Here is a 25,692-nt window from a genome sequence, read left to right on the forward strand (position 1 = left end):
CCAATGGTGAAGTGATGAAAATTGGGGATGTGCAGGAGGCCAGAATTGGAGGACAGAGCAAGTTGTAGCATTGGAGGAGGTTAAGACATAGGGAAGGCGAGGCCAAGGAGGTTTTGAAAACAATGATGAGAATTTTAAAGTCGAGGCATTGATGGACGGGGAACCAATTGATGGACTGGGAACCAATGTAGATCAGCGAACATAAAGTTGATTTGTGAATGGGACTTGGTGCGTGTTAAGATACGCTGGAAGGACGTCAGGGTTGAGCTGGATCGTATCCTGCCACGTATGCTGGGTGGTGCACAGGAGCAGGAAACTGAGACCAATAATAGTAATCTAGTTGTTCTCCTTGCTGAAACCAGCTCTTGAGCTTTGGATCTTCTAGCGTGTTTGGCTGCAGGAAGATATGGACAAGTCAGGTGGGCGGTACAGTGGCAAATGGTGTTCAGTGTGGAGAAGTGTGAGGTAATGCATTTGGGGAAGACTAACAAGGCAAGGGAATACACAGTAAATGGCAAGATACAGAGAAGTGTAGAGGAACAGAGGGACCTTGGAGTGTATGTCCATAGATCCCTGAAGGTGGTTGGACAGGTCGATACAGTAATCAAAAAGGCATACGGAATACTTGTTTTTATTAGCCAAGGCATGGAATGTAAGAGCTGGGAGGTTATGCTGGAACTGTATAAACCACTAGTTAGGCCGCAGCTGGAGTACTACGTGTACTCCTGGTCACCACACTAAAGGAAAGATGTGATTGGGCTAGAGAGAGTACACAGGAGATTTATGAGGATGTTGTCCGGACTGGAGAATTTTAGTTATGAGGAAAGGTTGGACAGAAACATAGAAAGATTTGTGCCACAGAAGGAGGCCATTCAGCCCATGGTGTCCGTGCCAGCCAAAAAAGTGCTATCTAGTCTACTCCCACCTTCCAGCTCTTGGATAGTTCTTTTCTTTGGAACAGAAGAGGCTGAGGGGAGACCTGTTTGAAGTAGATAAAATTATGAGGGGTCTTGATCGAGTGGATAGGACGGCCCTCTTCCCCTTAGTTGAGTGGTCCATAACCAGGGGGCATAGATTTAGGGTAAGAGGTAGGAGGTTTAGAGGGGATTCGAGAGGAGATTTTTTTCACCCAGAGGGTGGTGGGGATCTGGAACTCACTGAAAGGGTGGTAGAGGCAGAAACCCTCATAACATTTAAAAAGTACTTCGATATGTACTTGAAGTGCCAGAACCTACAAGCCTGCAAAGCAAGAGCTGGAAATTGGGATGAGGCTGGATGGCTACTCATTGATGTGATGGCCAAATGGCTTCCTTCCGTGCCATAATTTCTATAGTTAATAATGTATCAGGCAGTGTGGATTCAACCACTTAGCCATTAAAGGAGCTGGCCCTTCATACTTCCAAAATTGCCCCACAGTCAGTCTGCCCCTTCCAGTTCCATCTACCTGGTTAGAAAAGCAATCCAGAATTTACTGGTCTGCTTCTTGATAGATTAACATTGCCTGGATTCTGATATTATTTGTTTCTTCCAGACACTGGTTTCCTCATTTATTCATATACATTCTGTGATAAGGTGATGGTTCATAGCCTATTGCTAATAGCTGACAAATAGATTTGGCAACTGACTTGGGGGGCTGTTGCTGTGTGTGGCACCCTGTCAATATAAAAGGTTAAGCTTCATAACTCCAATGGCATCCAGGACTCCAAAGTCCAAAGAACCAGAGACAGACCTGTGTAAAATTTGGTCTTCAAGCTGGAAACAATGAGTAACGTGCTAGACAAAGGAAACCAGGCAAATGCTACTTGGAGGCCTTGTGTTTCTGTTTCAGTATTGCTGTCTGGTGACTGAGCATCAGTGAAAAAAGTGCTATAATAACACAAAAGCTTGTATTTATATAGTGCCTTCAATGTAGAAAAACTTGCAGAACCACTTCACTATTTAAGTACACAGGAGCTATCTGGTAAAGATTTCAGTCCATCTATGCTTGTTCTGAATTACAAATAGGTCACAGTAGTTATGCGTCCACGCGCACACAGGCTGTTAAAAATAGAGAAAAAAAATAAACAATGTAATTTAATTTTTGGTAGCAGGACAATACCAGGATGTGCAGTCCTTATCGCTTCCACCTGAACTTATCTGCATGTTTTTTTTACTGTTGAGAATTATAATGAGTTTAATTCTGATAATGGCTACTCCAGTTCTGAAAATAGTTATTCCACTGTTACCACAGTAATAATCCCCATGACATTACTAGTCCTTTCAAGTATGGGTGCCTGCGGCCTTAGAGCGCCTATTTCTTAATTCTTCCACGTCTATGCAGAATCTACACAGTAATTACAATGTGGAGACAGACTGTTTGGCCAAACCATTCCCTGTTAGTATTTATCCTCCACATGAACAGTAGTCCTACTCCCTCATATCTGCTCAGTTCCCAAATCATCTCCTTCAACCACCGATCTAACCTATTCCTAAATGTTGTCATGGTCTCTGTTTCAATCGTGAACTCTAATGATATATTCCATGGCCTCTCAACTCTTGTGTTCCTACTCGCTGTCCTAAACCACTTGACTTTTAAACTTATATCTATGCCCCCTTGCTTCATATCCCTCAACCACTGGAAACAGTCTGTTTTTACTTTGTCTCATCTCTTCATAATTTGAAACACCCCATCAAACAACCCCATAATCATGTCTCTCCTAGCAAAACCAGCTCTAGTTTTTCAAGTTTTTTTTAATATTTGCATTTCCTCATTCCAGGCAGCATCCATCCGAATGACCACTTTATTCTCTCTATTGCATCAACATGCTGACTATTGTGGAGCCCACACCTGCACACAGGAGTCCAAGTGTGGTCTTAAACTAAAATTTTATATAGATTCACCATAACATCTCAACTTTTATATTCTACGTCTCTTGCTATAAAACTTCGTACTCCATTAGCTTTTTTATGGCCTTATACTCAAGATGCTGCTTTTAATGTCTTGCAAAGCCGAACCCCCAAAACCCCTCTGCTTTTTCAAATCACTCATCTTTTCCTCATTCAAAGTATAATATTTGTTCACCAAGCTGTACCACCTCATGTTGATTGCTGTTGAATTCCTTCTGCCACTCTTTTCCTCATTCCACCATCTTATCAATATCCCTTTTGCAGCTTTTTTAATCCTCTGAATTATTTACTGGGCCACCTAATTTAGTGACTGTCTGAAAAGTTAGACACCACACCCTCTAGCCCTATATTCAAATAATTGATGTACACAATGAACTTTCATATTGATACTGAGAATGGTGTAGGAAGATTGGGCTCAAGTGGTGACTCATGGCCTCTGAGTGCAGCCCTTCCCTCTCTACATTTATCAGTGTGCTACAGCTTTTTTTTTTGACGTCATTGGAGGCCCAATGGGAAGCACCCTGTGTTTTGCATGCCTCTGATGGGTATCCCCAAAACCCAGGAAAAGTGGTATTCTCTTCCTTTTAGTACCATGTGTTGTCAGTGGTGGGCATACCAGTCGAGAGTCTGCTGTCAGCTTTCAAAGTGGATCTTTCTAATAAAAAACTGTTCCACTGAAGAGATTGTACATGCAGCTGTTGTTTCATTACAACAGCTTACACAATTCAACCCCCATGGCAGCTGGCTCTTTAATCTGCCATGGCAAATGTGCGTTCAATATTTCACTGACTGCTTTCATACTCTCCATCCAGTCTATTGTTACAGTACACAGTGACAATACCCTGTAAAGCATGTCAATAAAACATTTTATTAGAAGCTTGAGTTATTTCAGACATTGTTGGATAGGAACCCTTATTTCAGACATTGTTGGAAAGGAAACCATCTTCAGTCAAGCTATTTTATTGCATTGTTTGGGATACGTTATTCAAGTTGAGGGCTTTTAGGCACAAAGATTTTTTATTTACAAAATTAATTTATTTTCCCCCTCTGTTTCTTTGACTGCTACTGTAAAATCCCAATAGAATTGCTGACCCGAGTGCCTGCTGTTAATACTCATTACACTGATCCAATGGTCTCTTACATAACTTTAATGTACTGTAAACGTGTTGCGTACTGTGGAACCACTTTTCAGCTTCAGCGTGGAGGTTGTCAGTTAATGTTAAAGCCACATACTTGCAATCCTGATTTGAGCACAGGTATAACACATCCTGACTAAACAATACAAAAGCAAGAAGACTGGAAAATTCTATCTTGGTAGGATAATGTATACGCTGCTAAATGCCTTAATTGAAGAAGAAAAACCTTGCATTTATATAGCGCCATTTATGAGCTTGGGATTTTCCAATGCTGTTTGCCGCCAATGAAGTACTTTGGAAGTGTAGTCACTGTTGTAATGTGGGTAACCTAGCAGCCAGTTGGCACACATCTAGGTCCCACAAAGAACAATGTGATAATGACCAGATAATATGTTTTTGTGAAACAGAGATAAATATTGGTCAGCACAATGGGAGAACTCCCCCTCCCCCCCACACACACTTGGTTTTCTTCAGAATAATGCTGTGGGATCTTTTATCTCTGAGAGGGCAGACTTCGGTTTAACACCTCTTCCGAAAGATGGTACCTTTGTCAGTACTACCATGAATACACTATGTGATGTGATACTAAGCCATATAGACAAGAAAGGGGCCAGGTTTGATTGCCAGCCTGTGCTAAGTTAACTGATTTAGGCAGCAGTCAGGATCCTACAGTTGGCCTTAGCATCCTTGGGCTGAACTGGAGAAATGGGATTATATCCTTTACAAATCAGACCAGCTAAATTAATGATGGTCATCATTCATTACTGTCAAGTCTGCACAATTGGGGGGGCTTGTAAATGTAGTTGTTTCTTCACTAAGAGACTTGAGCTGGAATTTTTCGTTGGGAGGGGGAGCTCTATCCACTGGCCAAAAAGTCAGTTGAGAGCCCACCTCTGCTGGGCCTATGTATCCAGACCAGATTTTACGATCCCCAGGCCCTTAATTGGTCTTGGGCGGCACCTCCACCTCCACCGGCAGCTCTTAGTCCCAGCAGCACCACCGGGAGCAGTGGCCAGTGCTAGGACTACACCCAGCTTCAGGATGAAGACGAAGGACAGCCCCAGATAAAAGGTAAGCTTTTAGGGCCTAGCCGGTAAAGCGTGGCTACCCGACCTGGACTCAATCAGTTCCGACAACATGTCGGGGTCGGGTCGTGCTGGACTTGAACAGTGCTGCCTTGCTCCGGGAAGTAATCTTCAAATGAACATGCAGGTTGTCAAGGCGGGAAACGTGCAGCCCGGACTCCGCACTCTGCAGTAAAACCTGGCTACCCAACCAAACCCAACTGCATGTGTCAGGTTTGGATCAGGAAATGAAAGGACTCAGGCCCGGGTCGGGTTTGGGTTGGCTGTTGCCGGATTGGGCCAGGTTCGGGTTCGGGTTGGCTGTTGCCAGGTCGGGCCTGGGTTGGGTTTTAATTTTATACCTGAGCCAGACTTTACTTGCCGGGGGCAATCGGTTGGGCCCTGGTGAGGCAAGGGGGGGGGGGGCGTTGGTTGGGGGAGCGGGGTCCAACTCTCCTAGGTATTTCTTTGCTTTTTCCACATTTCTCGCCTCCTCTGCTAAGAGATCCAACTCGCACTCGGGTACAGTTCCACAACTGCTGGCAGCGCCCTGCTATTGTGGCCATTTTGCATGTATGAATCTTGGGAGTTAGTTCCATTAGGCTATTTGACTCTGGGCACGGCACATCTGAGCCTGTCCTTATTTCATGTCTAAGTATGTGCACTTCAGTGCTGGAGTCCCTACATCGCAATCAGCAGTGGGAATTCTGGTGATTTCGTTCTCCCTTCCTAACCCAGGGCGGGTGAGGCCATTTGTAGCACCCCTACTGTAACCCCAGTTAAGATCAATGCAGGACAGGGATTAATCCTAGGAGTTACTAGTCTGTGAACTTAGTACCACACTGGGTAGTGCACTCACTGAGACACTGGGTTAGCTTAACTCTCCTATATTGTCCCCAAGCTTCACTACTAGTTCTTCCACCTTTATATCTTTGGGTGAATTTCTGCCTCTTCCAACTTGCCCACTAAATGAAGCATGAAACAAAAAGTGAAGGAAGGAAGAACTGATATCGCGACCTCACGCGCTGCTTGTTTTGCACTTTTTGATAATCACTTACAGAGTATCATTGGTGGTTGGCAGACCTGGCTGCTCGAGGAGGAATGTATAGTGCAAGTCATCTGTCTGGAATAATTGGAAATGGGAGAAACGAGAAACATTAACATTCGGTGCTGTTCGAGAAGCCAAAATATTTCTGACTGACAACATTTATTAGTGTAATCTGCATACTCCTACAAAATTCATTCTCAAAGCCAGTAAGGGATTGATGAAAGTGCAGATTTTCCCTGTTGGTTCTAGGCTTGTGTACACTTTTTACTGATGTGTGCTTTCCAACGTTCTACACTGATAAGCATTTGGAAAAGAACACTGCAGGCTCTGCCCTAAATTCATTACCGCCCTTCCCTCATCTGTTACACACTGATATTTACCAGACATCGCGCACAAGTCACGTAGCTCTTAATCCCTACGGGAAGACCACAGCAGCTGCAGCCAAAATCCTACTAACAAATTTAGACCAATTATTTACGCCTGACCTGTATCTTCACTAAGTGAACAGGCATTTCTCCTGGGACAATTTCTCAAAGAGCATATTCGAAAATTTGACAGTAATGCTATAGCACCGAACCAGTAGTAAACTAATAGATGGATTCCTGTGATGTCACATGCTCCAAGGTCATGTGTACCTTTGCCGTATTGGCCTTCAGTACAACATAGGATGTCAGCATAACGGTGCAAAGATATAAAAAACAAAATCTTTTTCCCATTCTCTCCAAAATGGTTTGGTGTACCTGATGTAATATACTTCTAAAAAGTGCTTTGCCAGCCATATTTTCAGACCCAATTTTCTCCACTTTTTTGCTGCCACTGCTCTCAGGTACCTCACCCATTATTGAGCCCAGAAAATGATGGCCAGGCAACAATTTGACTGGGAGAAGCATCACAGATAGGCCTGTCCTCATCTATTCTCTGCACATGGGCACTTTTAACGCAGCTTACCGGATAGCAGGGCAAGTGGCAAATTCAGTGGCAGGGCAAGTGCTCCAATTTCAGTGTCCTCTCAGGCCAACATGCACCAGAGTCGAGTCATAGTCATGGCTAGTCAGTTACGTTGGGCGGGCCACATCGACCGCATGCCTGACACAAGACTCCCAAAACAAGCTTTCTGCTCTGAGCTCCATCACGGCAAGAGGTTACCAGAAGGGCAGAGGAAACGCTACAAGGATGTCCTTAAAGCCTCCCTGAAAAAAATGTGACATTTCCACTGATTTGTGGGAATCTCCTGCCCGAGACTGCCCAAAATGGAGTAGAGATGTCTGCGAAGGTGCCAGCCAGTTTGAACACCGTCGATATGCCCAGGCAGTGACCAAGCGCAAACAGCGGAAGGATCGCTCGAAATCCGAGCCTCCCATTCACTTGCCTCACCAAACACCACCTGCTCCACCTGTGGCAGAGTGTGCGGACCCAGAATTGAACTATTCTGTCACCTACAGACCCACAACCCTGGAGTGGAAGAAAGTCATCCTCTTTCCTGAGGGACTGCCTAAGCAGAGAAAACGGCTGGATAGCAATCACTAGCAGCAATCCTGGCTAATTTTATTCTCATCCCTTGCCAGCCTGGCTCAGTTAAAAGCATTTGCTAAGAACACAGTTGAATTCTGAAAGACAGACTCTTTTTACGCATATTGTTACATTTTAGTATGTTGGCTAAAAATGTAGCTGCAGAATTAAACTTAAAGGGTACCGTTGACCTCCACCATAACTTTGTACGACATGACACAGTTATATCTATTGCAAAAAAAATGTCTTTTTTAGTTAGACATGTTAGTTGGGCACGCATGAAATCATTGCAATATTACCTCACTGCTGTTTGAACATGCTAGAAATGCTGGACCTCAGTTACGCTGTAAACAATGTGTTTGGCTGCACCTGATCTTGTTGTGTACGTTAATGTTCAGTGATGTCATTGGACCAGCTTGTGCTTGCAGACCTGATATAAAACATACTTGTGTGATAAATCTACTAGAAGTCAGTGACCTACTTTAAGGAAGGTGCAGCTTATCGCAGGACTGTTAAAATTTAACCAGGAATCATTATCATTCTGGGAGGTGAGAAGCTTGGGGAGAGCTCAGTATCACAGCTTTGTGTCGTACAAGTGTCGTGTTCATGATGCAAACCACGTCTTTGAATGATGTGAAGGTGGAAAGCTAGGTCAATAATTTTCATGAGAATGATCTCCTAAGTAAACTGAAGACACATGGATAGTCATTGAACAGTTTAACCTACAACACAGTCTAAATATTGACTTAAAGCATCGGAAAATATCTCTTATTTTCTGAAGGAAGAGTAAAGCCTGTCGAAATAACGTGTCTGGAATTTATTTTAAAATTGAATATTGCAAACACAGACTCTTTTTCTTGCTAATTTTCACCCAAGCCCCCATCCCCATCTGCTTCTCTTCCTTTCCCTTATGCTTCCATCCTGGTTTCTGCTCTCCCACAGGCATTGACTTCTTGTGGAGTTACAATTCCATGGTGCAGACCAACTGGTCATGATTCATGTATGAACCTTAACAAAAAGTGTCACAAGGTTATTCTACTGTGCTGGAGGAAGGGTGGTAGGTCTGATCTTGTCGTCACCCTGATACCCATCCATGTACATTTCCAAATAAAAGCAAAATACTGCAGATGCTGGGAATCTGAAATAAAAACAGAAGGTGCTGGAAATACTTAGCAGTTCTGGCAGCATCTTTGGAGAGAGAAACAGAGTTGACGTTTCTAGTCGGTTATGACTCTTCTTCAGAACTTTTTAATCTCCTCTCTCCACGGATGCTGCCAGACCTGCTGAGTATTTCCAGCACTTACTGTTTTTATGTACATTTTTAATTTGTGTTGTTGGATAGCAGGAAACTTGTCTCATGTCTCCCTTCTTGACCCAGCTGCACTGGGGCCATTTGCACCACCAAGCTGAGTACAGCTACTCAGCACAGATCTGGGTTTAAAGCTTGGGCATTCCTGATGGCTTAGCTACTCGCTGAATACATTCATTGAGCCATCAAGGCATCCATGTTCTGGATTTTAAAATATCTGAGCCAACCTTCAGTATCCTGATATGCAAGGGATAAGCTCCCTTAGTCAAATGCAGTGCAGTCACACTCCTGTAGAACTGATGCTTGGTGCTTGATAAGGAGCAAAATTTATAACAAACTGCACTGTTGAGATTTTTCTCCCCCTGACATCATTTTGCAAATCATATGATGTTAGTGAACTTGGAAGTCAAAGCAGATAGTGATCAACCTTCGGATGGTGAATTATTTTCAATTTCTGTGTTTATTTGTTTGTTGTTTATAATCTGAGAGTTTCTGAAGCTGTTGCCTGCAGAAACTTGTATGTCTTACGGGCTTCTTTGCTCTGGTAGATCACTTCCTTTTTGGTATTTTTACCAGCATTAAAAAAAGGAATGCAGCGAAAAATATAAGAACTTCGTGACCTACTTCAGATAACCTGAGCAAGGATTTGTCCAGCATTCGTTTACGCTATAATTTATTTTTGTGCTTTTTCTTGTCCGTTCACAGCTGAGTATGAAATGATATTCTTGGCTGAGGTGGCGGGTGAATGCTGGCATGGACTAGTTGGACCAAATGGCCTGTTACTGTGCTATATATAGTATGTAGTTAGCTATCAGAAATTTCTAACTCTGCAAAAGATTTAATATAGAGAAGCATCAAGCCATACATGCCAGGTTTGATACGTGGGCAGTGCTGAGTTATTTGATGCAGGCTGGTACAGCTTTGGTGTGCTACCTCAACACCCTTGACAAGGAAGGGTAACAATCAGCCATGCTCCTGATCACTGTCCACTGATCCTTGCAGAAAATGTTCAGTGAAAACGAGGCCTGTCTTGTCTGTTACGCTCTCAATTGGTGAATAGCCTGTCGAAACTCACTGTCTAGGCTTACAGAAGAAGATTAGCCATACAGGCAAGAGAACACAGGGGGCAAGTACAGTTGAAGTAGACATTCAGAATAACCAATTATTGCAAGAAATGCAGTTTCAAACCAAGGCTGGGTCTATATGTCTCAACCTTCAGCGCATTGAAAGCAATCGGAATACGAGTTGGTGCGTGGCATGTGAGTGTGGCTTTCTTTGGAATTAGGATATTAGTTCATTGCATGATGGCTGGTTTTCTTTGAGCTTCTGGGTAATATTGGGATGTCCAGATTAAAACCGGACAGGTGAAAGCAGACTGTGAATAGTAAACTGCTGAAACTTCAGCTTGGTCAGTGATGACTTCATCATGTATCTATGATGCTGAAGCCTACAGTATCTAGTGGGCATTGATGGGGCCTTCCTTTCCCATAAAGAAAGAAAGAGCTAGTTTTTATATTGTGGCTTTTATAATTTTAGACGTCCCAAAGCGCTTTACAGCCATTGAAGTGTGGTTTGTGTTGTAGTGTAGGGAAATGCGGCAGCCAGTGAGGTCCCACCAACAGCAACAAGATAAATAATCTCTGTTCTCGGTGGTGCTGATTGAGGAATAAAGTTGGCCAGGACACAGGTAAAATTCCCCTGCTGTTCGAAAGTTGTCATGGGATTTTTATGTCCGTCTGAGAGGACAGACTTGTTTAATGTCTAATCTGAAAGACGGCACTTCTGACAGTGCAGCACTTCCACCAGCCTAACCTCAGTATTGTGCTGGAGTATCAGTATAGATTAGGTGCACAAGTTGCTGGAAGGGGACAGGAAAACATGACTTCATAACTCCGAGGTGAGAGTGCTACCACTATGCAGGGTCTGACAATTGTTTGCGTCAAGGGAGAGGATTATTTTAGTTTGCGATTTGAAGTAAAATTGTAAGTGCACTCTTTGCACAGAGGTTTATGATTTCACTGCAAGTGGTAAAGAGAGAAAATGTTCCCCTAGTTATTTCACTTGGTGTTTCTCATCAGTTGCTCGGCTCTTCAAATCAGCAAGAATTTTTTGGTGGATGATCCACTTGTGGCAGTATTTCCCGTCAATGTTTTGTTCTCAGATTCAAAACCACAGGATCACAACTCTGGTTGGTAAATGTCACCCGGTGTGTTTTTTTGTAATATTTCTTCTCCTATTGTCAGCAGGATTTAAGAGAATGTGTAATAACAGTTTTTCCTTCCCTCCCACAGTAATTTTGAATGTCTAGCTCTTGCTATGATTCTGTAGCCTGCCAACAGCTGTAAAGACTATAATCAAGGAATTGAGGCAGGGATTTTGAAGTGGTTATGTTGACTGATAACTAGAAAATGACGGCCACAAGATATTAATCAGAGTCTTTGCTGCAGACTTTTACATACTTCATACCAAGATATGTTTATACTGTATATTTTCTTCCTTCTGTCAGTTTGTACAGTGAGTATTTGACCCCTGGGTTCCAGACCTAAGAAAATATTCCTTTTAGAAGAGTATTCCCATTAGGTAGATTTTCCTTGGAATGTTGTAGAGCTGGATAAGGTTGCAGAGATAGGGAGTGGCAAGGTCCTGGAGGGATTTGAAACGGAGGATGTGAATTTTAAACTTGAGGCATTAGTGGACCGGGAACCAACGTAAGTCAGTAGTTACTGGGTTTATCCCTCTCCCCAGTTTTGAACAGAGATGTAACTCTCCACTCCTCTAGCATCACTCCCACGTCCAAGGAGGATTGGAAGATAAAAACAGAAAGTGCTGGAAATACTCAGCAGGTCGGGCAGCATCTGTGGAGAAAGACACATAGTTAATGTTTCAGGTCAATGACCTTTCATCAGAACTGGCAAAGGTTAGAAATGTAGCAGGTTTTGAACAAGTGAAAGTGGGGGTGGAGGAAGAACAAAAGGGAAGGTCTATGATAGGGCGGAGGGCGGGAGAGAGTAAATGACAAAGATGTCATGGAATAAAAGGCAAAGGGAGGGGTAATAGTTGTAGTAAAAGACAAGTATTTGTCCAGAAAGAATGTTAATGGCAGAATAATGAACAGCTCTGTCCGAAAGCAAAAACATGAAAAACAAACTTAAGACAAATCAGAATGGGTGTCATGGTCTGAAATTGTTGAACTCAGTGTTGAGGCCAGAAGACCGTAAAGTGCCTAATCAGAAGATGAGGTGATGTTCCTCGAGCTTACATTGAGCTTCACTGGAACACTGCAGCAGGTCGAAGACAAATGTGGGCATGGGAGCAAGGTGCTGAATTAAAATGGCAAGCAACCTGCAGCTCAGGGTCATGCTTGCGGATTGAGCAGAGTGGTTCCGCAATGCAGTCACCCAATCGGCATTCGGTCTCCCCAGTGGAGAGGAGACTGCATTGTGAGCAGCGAATACAGTTTATTAAATTGAAAGAAGTACAACTAAATTGCTGCTTCCCCCAGAAGGAGTGTTTGGGGCTTTGAATGGTGAGGAGAGAAAAGGTAAAAGGGCAGGTGTTACACCTCCTGCAATTGCTTGGGGAGGTGCCATGGGAAGGGGACGAGGTGTCAGAGGTGATGGAAGAGTGGACCAGGGTGTCACAGAGGGAATGGTCCCTTTGGAATGCTGACGGGGAAGGGGAGGGGAAGATGTGTTTGGTGGTGGCATCGTGCTGGAGATGGTGGAAATGGCAAAGGATGATCCTTTGGATGTGTAGGCTGGTGGGGTGGAAAGTGATGGCAAGAGGTTCTGAGAGGAGGGGAAGGGGTGAGAGCAGAAGTGCGGGAAATGGGTCGGAAACAGTTGAGGGCCCTGTCAACCACAGTGGGGGGGGGGGGGGGGCAGTTCTCAGTTGAGGAAAAAGGAAGACGTATCAGAAAGTGCTGTTGTGGAAGGTTGCATCATCAGAATAGATGCAACGGAGACAGAGAAACTGGGAGAATGGAATGGAGTCCCTACAGAAGGCAGATTGTGAGGAAGTGTAGTTGAGGTAGCCCCATTTTGATTTTTTTTACTATCAGCCAGTCTTAAACTTGCTTTTTATGTTTTTGCTTTCGGACAGAGCTGTTCATTATTCTGCCATTAACACTCTTTCTGGACAAATGCTTTGACTTTTATGACAACTATTACCCCTCCCTTTGTCTTTTGTTCCATGACATCTTTGTCATTTACTCTCTCCCGCCCTCTGCCCTATCATAGACGTTCCCTTTTGTTGTTCTTACCACCACCCACTGCTACCCCCTTTCACTTGCTCAAAACCTATTACAATTCTAGTCTTTGCCAGTTCTGATCAAAGACCTGAAACATTAACTCTTTCTTTCTCCAGAGATGCTGCCAGACCTGCTGAGTATTACCAGCACTGTCTGTTTTTATTTCAGAATTCCAGCATCCGCAGTATTTTGCTTTTATTTGAGGATTGAAAGATAGTGGCCAGAGCCCCCACTATTTCCACCCTTACATCCCTCAGATCAGGAAATGGCTGCTATGCCCGAGATGGATATGGAGAGGGCATGACAGAAGATAGGAGAAAAACTAGAGCAAGGGTGAGAGGGGGAAGCTTTGGGGTGGCTTAGTGGACAAGGGGAAGGGAAGGATGCTTCTTGCACTTGTTGCAGGTGAGGGTGGCGGGGAAAGTGAAGAGGAGTTTAAGGAGACTATTGGTAGTGAAGAAGAAAAGCTGGGTGTTATCTTTACATTCCCAAATGATCCTGGACTATTGAGCAATTTTGGCAGAGGAGAACAGAGCCTGATGGTGCTTGATGTGGTCCAGTCAGATCTGGTGATGAATGGCTAAATGAGTTGTGCACTATATACATTCCCTTTGGACTTAAGGGAATAAAGATGGGGGTGTTACGAGGGGGAACAACGATGGAGGGAGAGAGTTTGAGATCAAAGGCAGAGGAGAATGAATGTTTGAGTAGATTGACAGCTGCTGAAGTATCATGGTGAACTTTGATGGAATTATGTTAAAATATTGCTGATGGTTATCATTCAAAATTAATGGAACAATAAAATCTTAAGTTACAACCAACAAAAGAAAGCAGAAAACATCTGGCAGAAGATTGTGCTACAGCAGAAGTAGCATCTAAAACCATCCAGTGGCAAACCTTGAAAAAAATTACAGTATATTGTAAATAAATGCAAGTGTAATCATTTTTTCTTTTCCAAGAGAAAGGATAAAATTGAAAAGCTGCACTAATGTATGGTTAGGCTACAGAAATCTTGGTAACTTGATGGCCCATATACTGCACTTCAGGCTGGGTTTACAAACACTTGGTTAACGTTTTCATGATGGAAATCAAACAAGAATTGGAGAAGCAACATTAACCCGCATTCTTGGACCCACGCTCCCTTGGAATGCAGTTTTCTGTAAGGAGTAGGAGATCAGTAAATTTACTGGATGGTATCAGTTCAATGTCTAATGATAAGCTCCCACTTGCCATTGTACTGTAGAATACTTTGCCAAAAAGACACAGTCTAAATATACCTTCTGTCTGTTTCAAGTTCGTCCTTCCTACAATGATTGCAGTTCATGTGAATTGAGTGCAGCGAAAAATTTTAAGTGTTGAATTCCTTTTAAATTTAAATACAGACTGATTTTTTTCTTTCATTTTGTATTTCAGCCATAGAAACACAGAGTACTAGTTCAGAGGAGATTGTGCCCAGTCCACCTTCCCCACCCCCTCCTCCACGTGTATACAAACCCTGCTTCGTCTGCCAAGACAAGTCATCAGGTTACCACTATGGAGTCAGCGCTTGCGAAGGATGCAAGGTACGAGATAAGACTTGAGGTATTTTCACTTTGCTATGCCAGTTTCGGGGAGCGGCACTATAATGGCCTCTTGTTGCTATTCTTCACCATTTATTTTTCTATCCAGTGCCAATTCCCACCAGGGCACCATCTAGAACGAGCATTGGTGAATCCATGGGAGTACCCGAACCACACAAAAAAGTGGGCCCCTGTCACTGCAGGAACAGGGGGAGTTAATCTCCATATACTTGCATAAGAAAAGGGGTGTTTGCCATCTTACATTGCAGAAGATCCTTTAGGGACCATGATTACTGTACCTTAATGTAGGGCATAGCAACACTTCCAAAAACATCTACTGTATATTGCTGTTCTAAAAAACATATAGCTGATGCAAACAGAAAATTAATTCTCCCATTATATTGGAGCCATCAAGAAGAACAAAGAACAGTACAGCGCAGGAACAGGCCATTCGGCCCTCCAAGCCTGCGCCGATCTTGATGCCTGCCGAAACTAACACCTTCTGCACTTCCGGGGTCCATATCCCTCTATTCCCATCCTACTCATATATTTGTCAAGATGTCTCTTAAACGTCGCTATCATATCTGCTTCCACCACCTCCCCTGGCAGCAAGTTCCAGGCACTCATCACCCTCTGTGTAAAAAACTTGCCTCGCACATCCCCTCTAATCTTTGCCCCTCGCACCTTAAACCTATGTCCCCTAGTAACCTACTCTTCCACCCTGGGAAAAAGCTTCTGACTATGCACTCTGTCCATGCCGCTCATAACTTTGTAAACCTCTATCATGTCGCCCCTCCACCTCCGTCGTTCCAGTGAAAACAATCTGAGTTTTTCCAACCTCTCCTCATAGCTAATGCCCTCCAGACCAGGCAACATCCTGGTAAACCTCCTCTGTACCCTCTCCAAAGCCTCCACATCCTTCTGGTAGTGTGGCGACCAGAATTGCACGCAATATTCTAAGTGTGGCCTAACTAAGGTTCTGTACAGCTGCAACATGACTTGCCAATTTTTATACTCTATGCCCCGACCGATGAAGGCAAGCATGCCGTATGCCTTCTTGACTACCTTATCCACCTGCGTTGCCACTTTCAGTGACCTGTGGACCTGTACGCCCAGATCTCTCTGCCTGTCAATACTCCTAAGGGTTCTGCCATTTACTGTATACCTCCCACCTGTATTAGACCTTCCAAAATGCATTACCTCACAGTTGTCCAGATTAAACTCCGTCTGCCATTTCTCCGCCCAAGTCTCCAACCGATCTATATCCTGCTGTATCCTCTGACAATCCTCATCACTATCCGCAACTCCACCAACCTTTGTGTCGTACGCAAACTTACTAATCAGACCAGCTACATTTTCCTCCAAATCATTTATATATACTACAAACAGCAAAGGTCCCAGCACTGATCGCTGCGGAACACCGCTAGTCACATCCCTCCATTCAGAAAAACACCCATCCACTGTTACCCTCTGTCTTCTGTGACCGAGCCAGTTCTGTATCCATCTTGCCAGTTCACCTCTGATCCCATGTGACTTCACCTTTTGCACCAGTCTGCCATGCGGGACCTTGTCAAAGGCTTTACTAAAGTCCATATAGACAACATCCACCGCCCTTCCCTCATCAATCATCTTCGTCACTTCCTCAAAAAACTCAATCAAATTAGTAAGACATGACCTCCCCTTCACAAAACCATGCTGTCTCTCACTAATAAGTTCGTTTGTTTCCAAATGGGAGTAAATCCTGCCCCGAAGAATCCTCTCTAATAGTTTCCCTATGAAGGGAACCTCATGCCTGCCCGCCAACCCCCATAGGCAATAGAAATTGTCTGGAAATCGAAAGTCCACAAATTTTGGTCATGCATGTACCCCCACTACGTGGAATTGTGCTGTGCTGACCCATATCACTTGCCTGATACTGAATCATGGTCTGGCATTTTCATCAGTATTGTAAAAATTCAGGTATGATCACTGAATTCTTTCCTTTGGGGTCTTTTAATTGTTATGTATTTTATTTTCACTGCAGTAAATGGGTTAGGGTTAGATGATGACACTGATGCTGTTTGACAATCCAGTTACATGTCTGTGAAGGATCAACTGTTTTGCATACTGACAGCAATCACAGTAAAGAAAAAAGCTTATGAAAAATGGATGCCAGTTTTGGGGTGGGGGGCATTTTGATTTAGCGACCAGTGACCCTAAATTCTAAAGATTATTTTCACCCTCTCCGTATTTCTGCACTTAATTCTGCTCTTCTGAAGGCACGTCATCAACTGTTCCTCCATAATGAAATCCATTGTAGAACAGGCCAAAAAGCTGACTGCATTGCAAATTGAATCATTATGAATTGTTTACTGAAAAATATTGCACAGGAATACTTGGTTATTATGTACAAAGTAATTATGAGACTTATGTGGCTGCTACTTGTAAATGTTGCAAATACTGTTGAGATCCACTGTGGAAATGGGGCTCAACTCTTTCAGTACATGTCTTCACCACATGGCTAGTACATGTGTGGCCGGTATGTTTTTTTCCTCTGGTTGTGCTTTTGCATGCTAGACTCTGTGGATAGCACACCTGCTTCTGATTGAGAGGGTTGTGGGTTCAAACCCTGCTCAAGGAATTGGGAAGATAAAATTGGCTAACACTACAGTGTAATAGTGAGGGAGTTCAGCACAATTGGAGATGCCATCCTTAGGATGAGATGTTAAACATGTTGTTAGGACCGAGGTTGTAGGAATGCACTGTCTTTCTCTAGTTCCACTACTCCACTGGTCACAACATATGTTTAAATGTTCTACCCAGTCACCAATATGGCCAATTATATACTTTATCTTTATTAGTTTCAGAATAAAAAATCCACCAACCAGATTTCTTTAATAAACAAAATTATTGATTTATTGTAAAACAAGACTTGTTCAATAAAGATGCAAAGCTTATTGACACACAGTTTGAAATATGAAAGTATAAATATATACCCTTCTAAAATAACCCAACACACACAAAGAAAAAAAAAGAAAAATGAAAAAAACTGGCTCTGCAGTGATCAACTTAAAAAAAAATACTTTGGCCAAGTTATTGTCAATTCTTGAGGAAAAAGGATAAGATATGGAATATTCAGATGGCCTTTGGTCTGGTGTCCGGGTACACGTAGACGGCTGTCACTGGGATCTTTCTGGAGCAGTTCTGTTCAGGAGATGTCGAGGAGTCGTCTTGCAGGCTTTTCGGCAGAATCAATGCATCGGTGGTTTCAGCTATCACACTGGATTCTCAGAAGAATTTCCATAACACGTGGAAAAGGATGAGTTGGGTGGCTTCTCTCTTAGCAGGCTACACACCAACTGAGCATTCTAACAGTCCAAGCCAAATCAAAAAGCCAAAACTCCTGACCACCATAAACCTAGACATGTGACTTCTCTGTAAACAACTCCAATAGCCAGCAAGGCTCCTTATGTTTATTTTAGCACTTAATTGTCTCTTCTAGTAAGTTTATTTTTTTTTAATCCAAAATGTCCCTCCAGTAACCCTTTAAAAAAAAAGCCAAATCCAGGTATCACCTCAGTCTTTCAAATGAACCAATTTTCACAATCTTGTAAACACGAGTCCTCAAAAAATATTAATAATGGAAGCACCTTCATGACATTATACCATTTCTGCTGTTCAGGTGTGCATTCAAGATTAAATGGCCCTATCTGAAGACAACCAGGGTATTATTCTGGCCAGCGTTCTTTTCTCAACCAGAAATAGATTAGTTGATCATTTGCTGCTTGTGGGATCTTGTATGCAAAATGGCTAGCATGTTTGTCTACATAACTACACCTCAAAAAGTCATTAATTGTATGTGAAGTGCTTTAGGATTAATGTCGTAAGGCAGAACATAGTTCAAGCTCTTTTATTTGTTCCATGCATTGCAACATTTGACACAAAGCATGTTTGTCTCTCAGGAACTGAGCAAGTTCATGGGACTTTCAGACCCAGTCACCATGAGAGGCTTTTTGCTCCCCTCCCTTTGAGACAAAGGATTAATGTAACCATGCCCCTGTCACATGCACCAAGGTGAGTAATTTTTAAAAGAAGAAATCCCTTCAGCTCGAGACTCAGCAGAAAAGAAATCTTGATCTTTTTATTCAACCCATAAAAGGACTGTTTTGGTGGGTTTGCACAACTGCAGCAACATGTTTTGTTGAATGAAAGAAGAGTAAAAATTAAGATTCTTTTCGATGACTTAATCTCTTGTCGCATTTATGGAACTGAAAGGAAGACATTCCTTTGGCTTATAGACTTTAAACGATTTTCTTTGGGGAGAATCAGCTTTGAGCTGCCATTGGTGGATTTACAAACACAGAGAGCAGTTCAAGTGGAGGGGCAAAGACTTTATTTAAACATTAAATTAAATACATTGTTGATACAGCTTTACATTTTTGATTTGAATGGTGCCAAGTGTTGCAGTTACTTGAGGAGGGGGAGAAGTCTGACTGAAGGAGGTTTAAGTAACAAGAATGTTAAGACGTTATTTGTATTTTCCTAAGTAACCAGGCATGACTTTTATAATCTAATTTATCTGAGTTTCTTTTCTGGCACATTTCTCCGACTACTCTGCCAAAATGCTTTTGAGTAAAAGTCATGCAGATGAGAACTGTTAGATACTTATGTCTGTGGAACAAGTTTATGCATTAGTAATCGAAAGTGTTTTATGCATCAAACTGTTCAGCTTATACATTTTCATACAGTCAAGAGTTGACTGCAAACTTTATACTCTTAACTGCTTTATTGTCTAATTTGTGCCAAAGTGCCAGTGTTAAGAATAGAATGTGATTCTTTTTCATTTATTGCTTTGTAGTTGATTAGCTACATTTGGCAGGTTTGAGTTCCTTGAATGGTTTAACAAAGGTGCTAGCTCCGATCACCAATGCTGAGTTGGTTAACTTAGGTTGGCCTCAGCTGGGTTGGATGTAGAGTATTTAATATGGCCTCAGATCCCCTGGGAGAGAAAAATCAGCTAGGGTTTCCACTCATGATCACTATCCAAGGACTTGCGGTGCCTCAAAGATCTATCCTTGGCCCCTTCCTATTTCTCATCTACATGTTGCATTTGGTGACTCAATCCAAAAATACATCATGTTCCACATGTACACTGATGATACCCAGCATTACATCACCACCACTCATAACATCTCTGCTGCCTCTGGGTTGTCAGACTGATTGTCCAACGTTCAACATTGGCAAGGCTGTAGCCATTCTCTTCAGATCCACTACAAACTCTGTTCCCCGGTCACTGTCTCAGGCTGAATATGACTGTTCATTTGCAACTGCTACATTCTGTTTGATTCTGAGCTGAGCATCCGATCCCACATCCAGTACTATCACAGAGACTGCCTGCCTACTGCTAATTCGGTAATGCCACCTGTCATCCACCTCTACCTCAGCTCATCTGCTGCTTAAACTCTCATCTATTTCTTATGTTACCTCCAGAGCTGATGATTCCAACGCTCTCCTCACTGACCTCCCATCTTCCACCCTCCATAAACTTGAGTACATCCCAAATTCTGATATTCACCTGTTGCTGGAATTCTGTGCGTGTGGTCGGGGCCCCGACAATGGGTCCAAAAGCCAGAGGCAACCCTGCCTCAGCCATTTGTGTGACGCCCCTCACCCCAACACATTTTTTGGCCATCTAACAATTAATTAGTTGCCATCAGGGCTCCAGTCCCCTTAAAGGACGGCATCTGCCCCCAGGAGCTGCTAGCCCTCTAATAGGACCAGGCCCGGGGTTGGGGGTTGCCGTGCAGGCGGCTGTTGATGCCAAGGGCCCCTCCGTAAGCCACAGAGTGCCCGAATAAGAGTTTCCCGCCCCGAGCCCAGATGGAGACTGTCAGGGTTCATCAGGCAGTCTCCCCACGTAGCAGTGGGCCCACTCACCAATAGTAACATGCCAGTGATGGTGGGAAGAGGCCGTTAATTGGTTGGCCACTTAGGTGGCTCAATTGGCCTCTGGATGGAAGGGCCATCCTCCACCTTCCTAGCCGCTGGTAAAATGGCATGGTGGCGGGAGGAAGACTGGCACACCACTCTGTCCCTGCTGTTTTATGGTGCCCACCCCTGCCTTCTAGCCCATCTCCAGCCCATTATCCCTGTTCTCACTGAACCTATATTTTGCTCCCAGACCACCATTACCTTGATTTAAAAAGAATTCTCATCCTTGTGTTCAAATTCCTCCGTCTACCCACCCCTCCCTATCTCTGTAACTTCCTGCAGCACTAATCTGTGTTTCTCCAGTTCTGGCCTCTTGTACGTCCCTTACTTCCTTTGTCCCATCATTGGTGGCCATGCCTTCAGCCTTCTAGTTCTACAACTTTCTCCCCAAATGTGTTTGCCTCTCCACTGCTCTCTCTCTCTCTTAGATGATCTGATGAAAGGTCACAGACTTGAAATGTTAACTCTGCTTCTCTCACCACAGATGCTGCCAGACCTGCTGAGTATTTCCAGCATTTTCTGTTATTATTTGTATGTTTAGCCTGCTGTATCAGCATGAAACCCAGTCTCCCGTGCCATATGAACCATTTCATGTGTTGCTGTTGTCAGCATTACTGAGCATGTCCAAGACCCGTTCTTCGATGGGTGGTCATTCTGCATTCTGCATGCTAGTTGCTTCATGCACAACATATCACATCTGCAAACACCAAGATCATACTACACGTGAACTCAAATACAAACAATTCCTGCACTTTCAGGCTATCTTATCAAAAGTTTGAGGAGTGTCTGGATGCCTATGATGATCGCCTCCGGCAATGTGCCAATGTTTCAGACAGTGAACAGTTTATAAAATACATGCTTCTCATTGTACAAAATAGGCAAGGGCACAACTATCTCCAAGATAAAGCTGTTAAATATTCTTATGTCTCTTACCTGACTTTCCCTAGATTGTGCATCGATTCCTGATTGATATCCTTTGGGGTTGTTCCCAGGCGATTTTTGTTTATGACAGATGCATTCACATTTTTCTTTCCTGAACTTGGTCCCAAAATCCATGAACAGCTGCAATGAAGGACAGAAAATCCATTGTGGCTCTTCCAGAGAACCCTTGAATGGGTTAATCTGCATAGCATCCATTTGACAATTATCTGATTTCCTTCTGCCACCTTGGGGAGTGTAGTTGGTAAATATCCAGTCGAATTAAGTCTGGGCACTTAAAGAAAATCTCTAATACGGCATGAAGCACTGTAACTTAGCAAAATTTTGATTCGTAAATATTCAAGCAAATCTCAATTCTTAACACTTGGGAGAATAGGGGTTAATTATTTCTTGGCTGTGCAAGCTTTGAAAACTTCAGGGAGGATAGATGGTGAAGTCAGCCACCACAAAACTTGCTATGTGCAAATTTAAAGAAGAAGTGTGCGAATTGTTTTAAAACAAGGCATCATCCTGAAACTGTTCTCCAAAACGCCCGTTTTATTTTAGCTCCTTGTCTAGTTAATGATTGTTTTATAAATCCAGAGGATATGTTATACAATCTGCTGCAACAATCTTAACTTAAAAAAAACTTGCACAAGTGTAAATAATACAATTAAAGCCATGGACATAATTTTGCCTAATCAAATGCACATGAATTCTATCAAAATAAATTTCAGCTGAAAATGGGTCTAGTCTACTCTTTGATTTCTAGTTTTCAACAACAGCAGCTTGTATTTATATAGAATAATAAAGCATCCCAAGTCGCTTCACAGGAGCATTATAAAACAAAGTATGACACTGACCCACAAAAGGAGATATTAGGTCAGATGACCAAAAGCTTGGTCAAAGAGGTAGATTTTACAGAGTGTCAAAGGAGGAAAGCGAGGTGGAGAGGTTATAGGGAGGGTATCCCAGAGTTTCGGGCCTAGGCAACTGAAGGCACAGCCACCAATGGTGGAGCAATTAAAACCAGGGATGCACAAGAGGCCAAAATTAAAGGAACACAGATATTTTAGAGGGTTGAGGTGCTGGAGGGGATTACATAGATGGGGAGGGGTGAGGCTATGGAGGGATTTGAAAACAAGGATGAGAATTTTAAAATCACAATGTTGCTTGGCCAGGAGCCAATGTAGGTCAGCGAGCACAGAGCTGATAGGGGAACAGGACTTGGCGAGTTAAGACACAGGCAGTTTTGGATGACCTCAAAGTTTACGGAGAATAGAATGTGCGAGACCAGCCAGGAGTGTGTTGAAGTGGTCAACCCTGTGAAAGGCTGCAGGCAGGGCGAGGAGAGAACGTTTACCTTTGTCGCAGGCACATAGGATGTCATTTGTGACTTTGATAAGAGCTGTTGTGGTGGGGCAGAAACTTGATTGGAGAGATTCAAACATGGAGTTTCAGGAAAGGTGAGAACAGATTTGGAAGGTGACAACATGTTCAAGGACTTCGGAGAGGAAAGGGAGGTTGAAAATGGGACGGTTGTTTGCAAGGGTGGTGGGTCAAGAGTTGTTTTCTACTCTGCTGTGGGATCTTTTACGTCCACCTGAGAGGGCAGACGGTCTCAGTTTAACATCTCCTCCCAAAGACAGCACTTCTAACAGCGCAGCACTGCTTCAGTACTGCACTGTTAGCCTAAACTGTGTGTTCTGGAGTGGGATTTAAACCCACAACCTTCTGGCATATACAATATTTTATGCTATCCTCACATACGTTCTCTATAGGATACTGCCCCTTTATTATTGCTTCAGAATAAGTCAACAGTTTAGGGAAGGAATATATACCACTGAATGCATGAGTAATGGTTTATCAATCATATAAAATATTACTGTGAAGGGTTATGCTCACTTAAAGAGAGAGAAACATTTACAATATCGGCTGACATGGGGACCAGGAGAGGTAGTTAGTTGATCAATTTAATGGGAATAGGATGGAGGGTACAGGAGGTGGGTCTCATGGACAAGATGAGCTCAGAGAGGGCATGAGGCGAGATAGGAGAGAAACTAGAGAAAGATGCGAGTTCAGGGCTAGGGCAGGGGGGAGCATTATAGGAAGTTTGGCCAGTTGGCCTAGTGGAATGGAAGGACGCGACAGAGGCAGCTGATCAGATGGTCTTAATCTTAGCGACAAAGAAGTCCATGAGCTCCTAGCACTTATTGTTGGAGGTGAGGTTGGAGGGGACAGAGGTGAGGGGTTTAAGAAGGCGGTTTGCAGTAGAGAAAAGAAGCTGGGGCGTTCTCTTTACATTCAGGATGATCCTGGAAAAGTGAGCAGTTTTCAAACACTGTCGGGGGAAAGCAGATTAAGTTTCTCCGACCTTTACCATTTCTGCTTTCATCAACAAAACCACAAGCAAACTTTATAATTATAAAGAATTCACATCCTTAGAAAATGTAAATATGTTAAAATATGTAGAGACCATTAGTTGATTGTTAGCATCACAGTTGTTAACTTTCATATTTTTGTGAAATCCAATCCAGTTGGGGAAGACAGAATTTTAGCTTATCGCCTTTCAAAGAAAATAAAAACATTTCCTCCTTATGTCCCATGTGTTCACAGGGACATACCTAAATTTGTTTCATATTAATCTCTAATTTTTGTTGAATCATTCATCCTCCTTTTGTAGTTGAGAGGTGTTGAGTATCCCTTATTTTAGTAACTCTTTGCTGTAAACATTAAAGTAAATTTGACCTAGATGCAGTTAATACAGAGCAATCAGAAAATGTCTCCAGTTCTTGTCTTAGATGACAGAAGATCTTCCAGAACTTCCCTCAACTCGGGTCTTTTTTGATCACAGTTGCAAGACTCCAGAGGTACATTATGAAACTTAATCCAGTACATCCAAGCCAAACTATCTCTCGTAATATTTTTAAAAATAGACCAAAATGAATGAGCCAGAACAGGACTACCTTGAATCTCTCGAAAGTTTGGGGTTAAAACCTTAAGGTGGACTTCATTTAATTCGGCTTTCGTAGATACCAACTGTATTCACATTATCTGATACAACTCCAGTCTCCTAATTTATACTCTACAATTCACTGCTTATATAGTCTGATAAAGCTTAAATTATTGATTCCCTGTTACAAATCAGAGGTTCCAATTGTTACATGACAGTCCCATGTCTTGAACCAGACACTGTTGATATAATTAGGTAACTGGTTGTTTGCGGTGGCCAGCTTCAAAGAACCAGTATTAATAATTTAAGAATTTGATCAGCCAGTCTGTAAACTTAGGTCAGTTAGCATCAATTGCTCTTATTCAGTTCAGACCCAAAAAACTGAGGGGCTCAGATTTCAAAACAGCACATACACATTTGAAAATACAGAACAGCACGTGCTTACGGCCTCTTCTTTAAATGCTTCTTGTGGAGTCTATCTATTTCTAAAGTCGTCGTCCTTTTTATACCTTTTGTGGTAGCTTCAGTTGTTGCCACTTAAGGAAAATGTCATTTGCTATTCTATGATGTTTTTCTCCAATCTGCTCACATGTTCGTCCTTGAAGTTAAAGCTAATCGCTGTGTTCCTACAATATCTTACATTATGTCCCAAATTGTCTTACTGTTCTGTTTAGTCGCAACATTGTTCATTGCGTGACAAATCCTTGTTTTTACAGTTTCAGCAGTTATGCTTACACTATAGTAGCCAGTACTAATCCATTACAGACTTGAAGGTTAGCCTTAAACTAGGATAGTAATTGGGTGCTGCAACTGGATTCAGCATCCCTGGGTTCAGAAGAGAAAAAGTAAACCAAGTTTCGCTCTCCTGATTGTTCTCAGCAATAACTGCATATGTGGTCTTTGGGTCGTGCTATAATGACTTCTGTAGTTCAATGGCCTTCCAACACTTTCTGCCTATTTCATAAATTTAACCTTGAAACTACAAAACTCAATGGAGAGAGCATGCGTTGGTTTTGCATTTCATCTCAAAGACAGCATCTCTAACAAAGCAATACTACCTCAGTACTATAGTGAGACATCAGCCTTTATTT

The 25,692-nt window shown here is 42.8% G+C and overlaps 1 protein-coding gene across 17 annotated transcripts in view; it reads left to right on the top strand.

Moving 5' to 3' along the window:
- raraa (retinoic acid receptor, alpha a) overlaps nucleotides 1-25,692 on the top strand; it is a 594,392-nt gene that overhangs the window by 493,399 nt on the left and 75,301 nt on the right. For all 17 annotated transcript variants that reach the window (XM_068013478.1, XM_068013476.1, XM_068013481.1 and 14 more), the window contains one exon: nucleotides 14,615-14,763. In XM_068013478.1, coding sequence (XP_067869579.1) covers nucleotides 14,615-14,763 — 149 coding nt within the window. The remainder of the gene's footprint in view (nucleotides 1-14,614; nucleotides 14,764-25,692) is intronic.

Source organism: Heterodontus francisci, chromosome 33 (genome assembly GCF_036365525.1).
Source record: "Heterodontus francisci isolate sHetFra1 chromosome 33, sHetFra1.hap1, whole genome shotgun sequence".
Lineage (NCBI taxonomy): Eukaryota > Metazoa > Chordata > Chondrichthyes > Heterodontiformes > Heterodontidae > Heterodontus > Heterodontus francisci.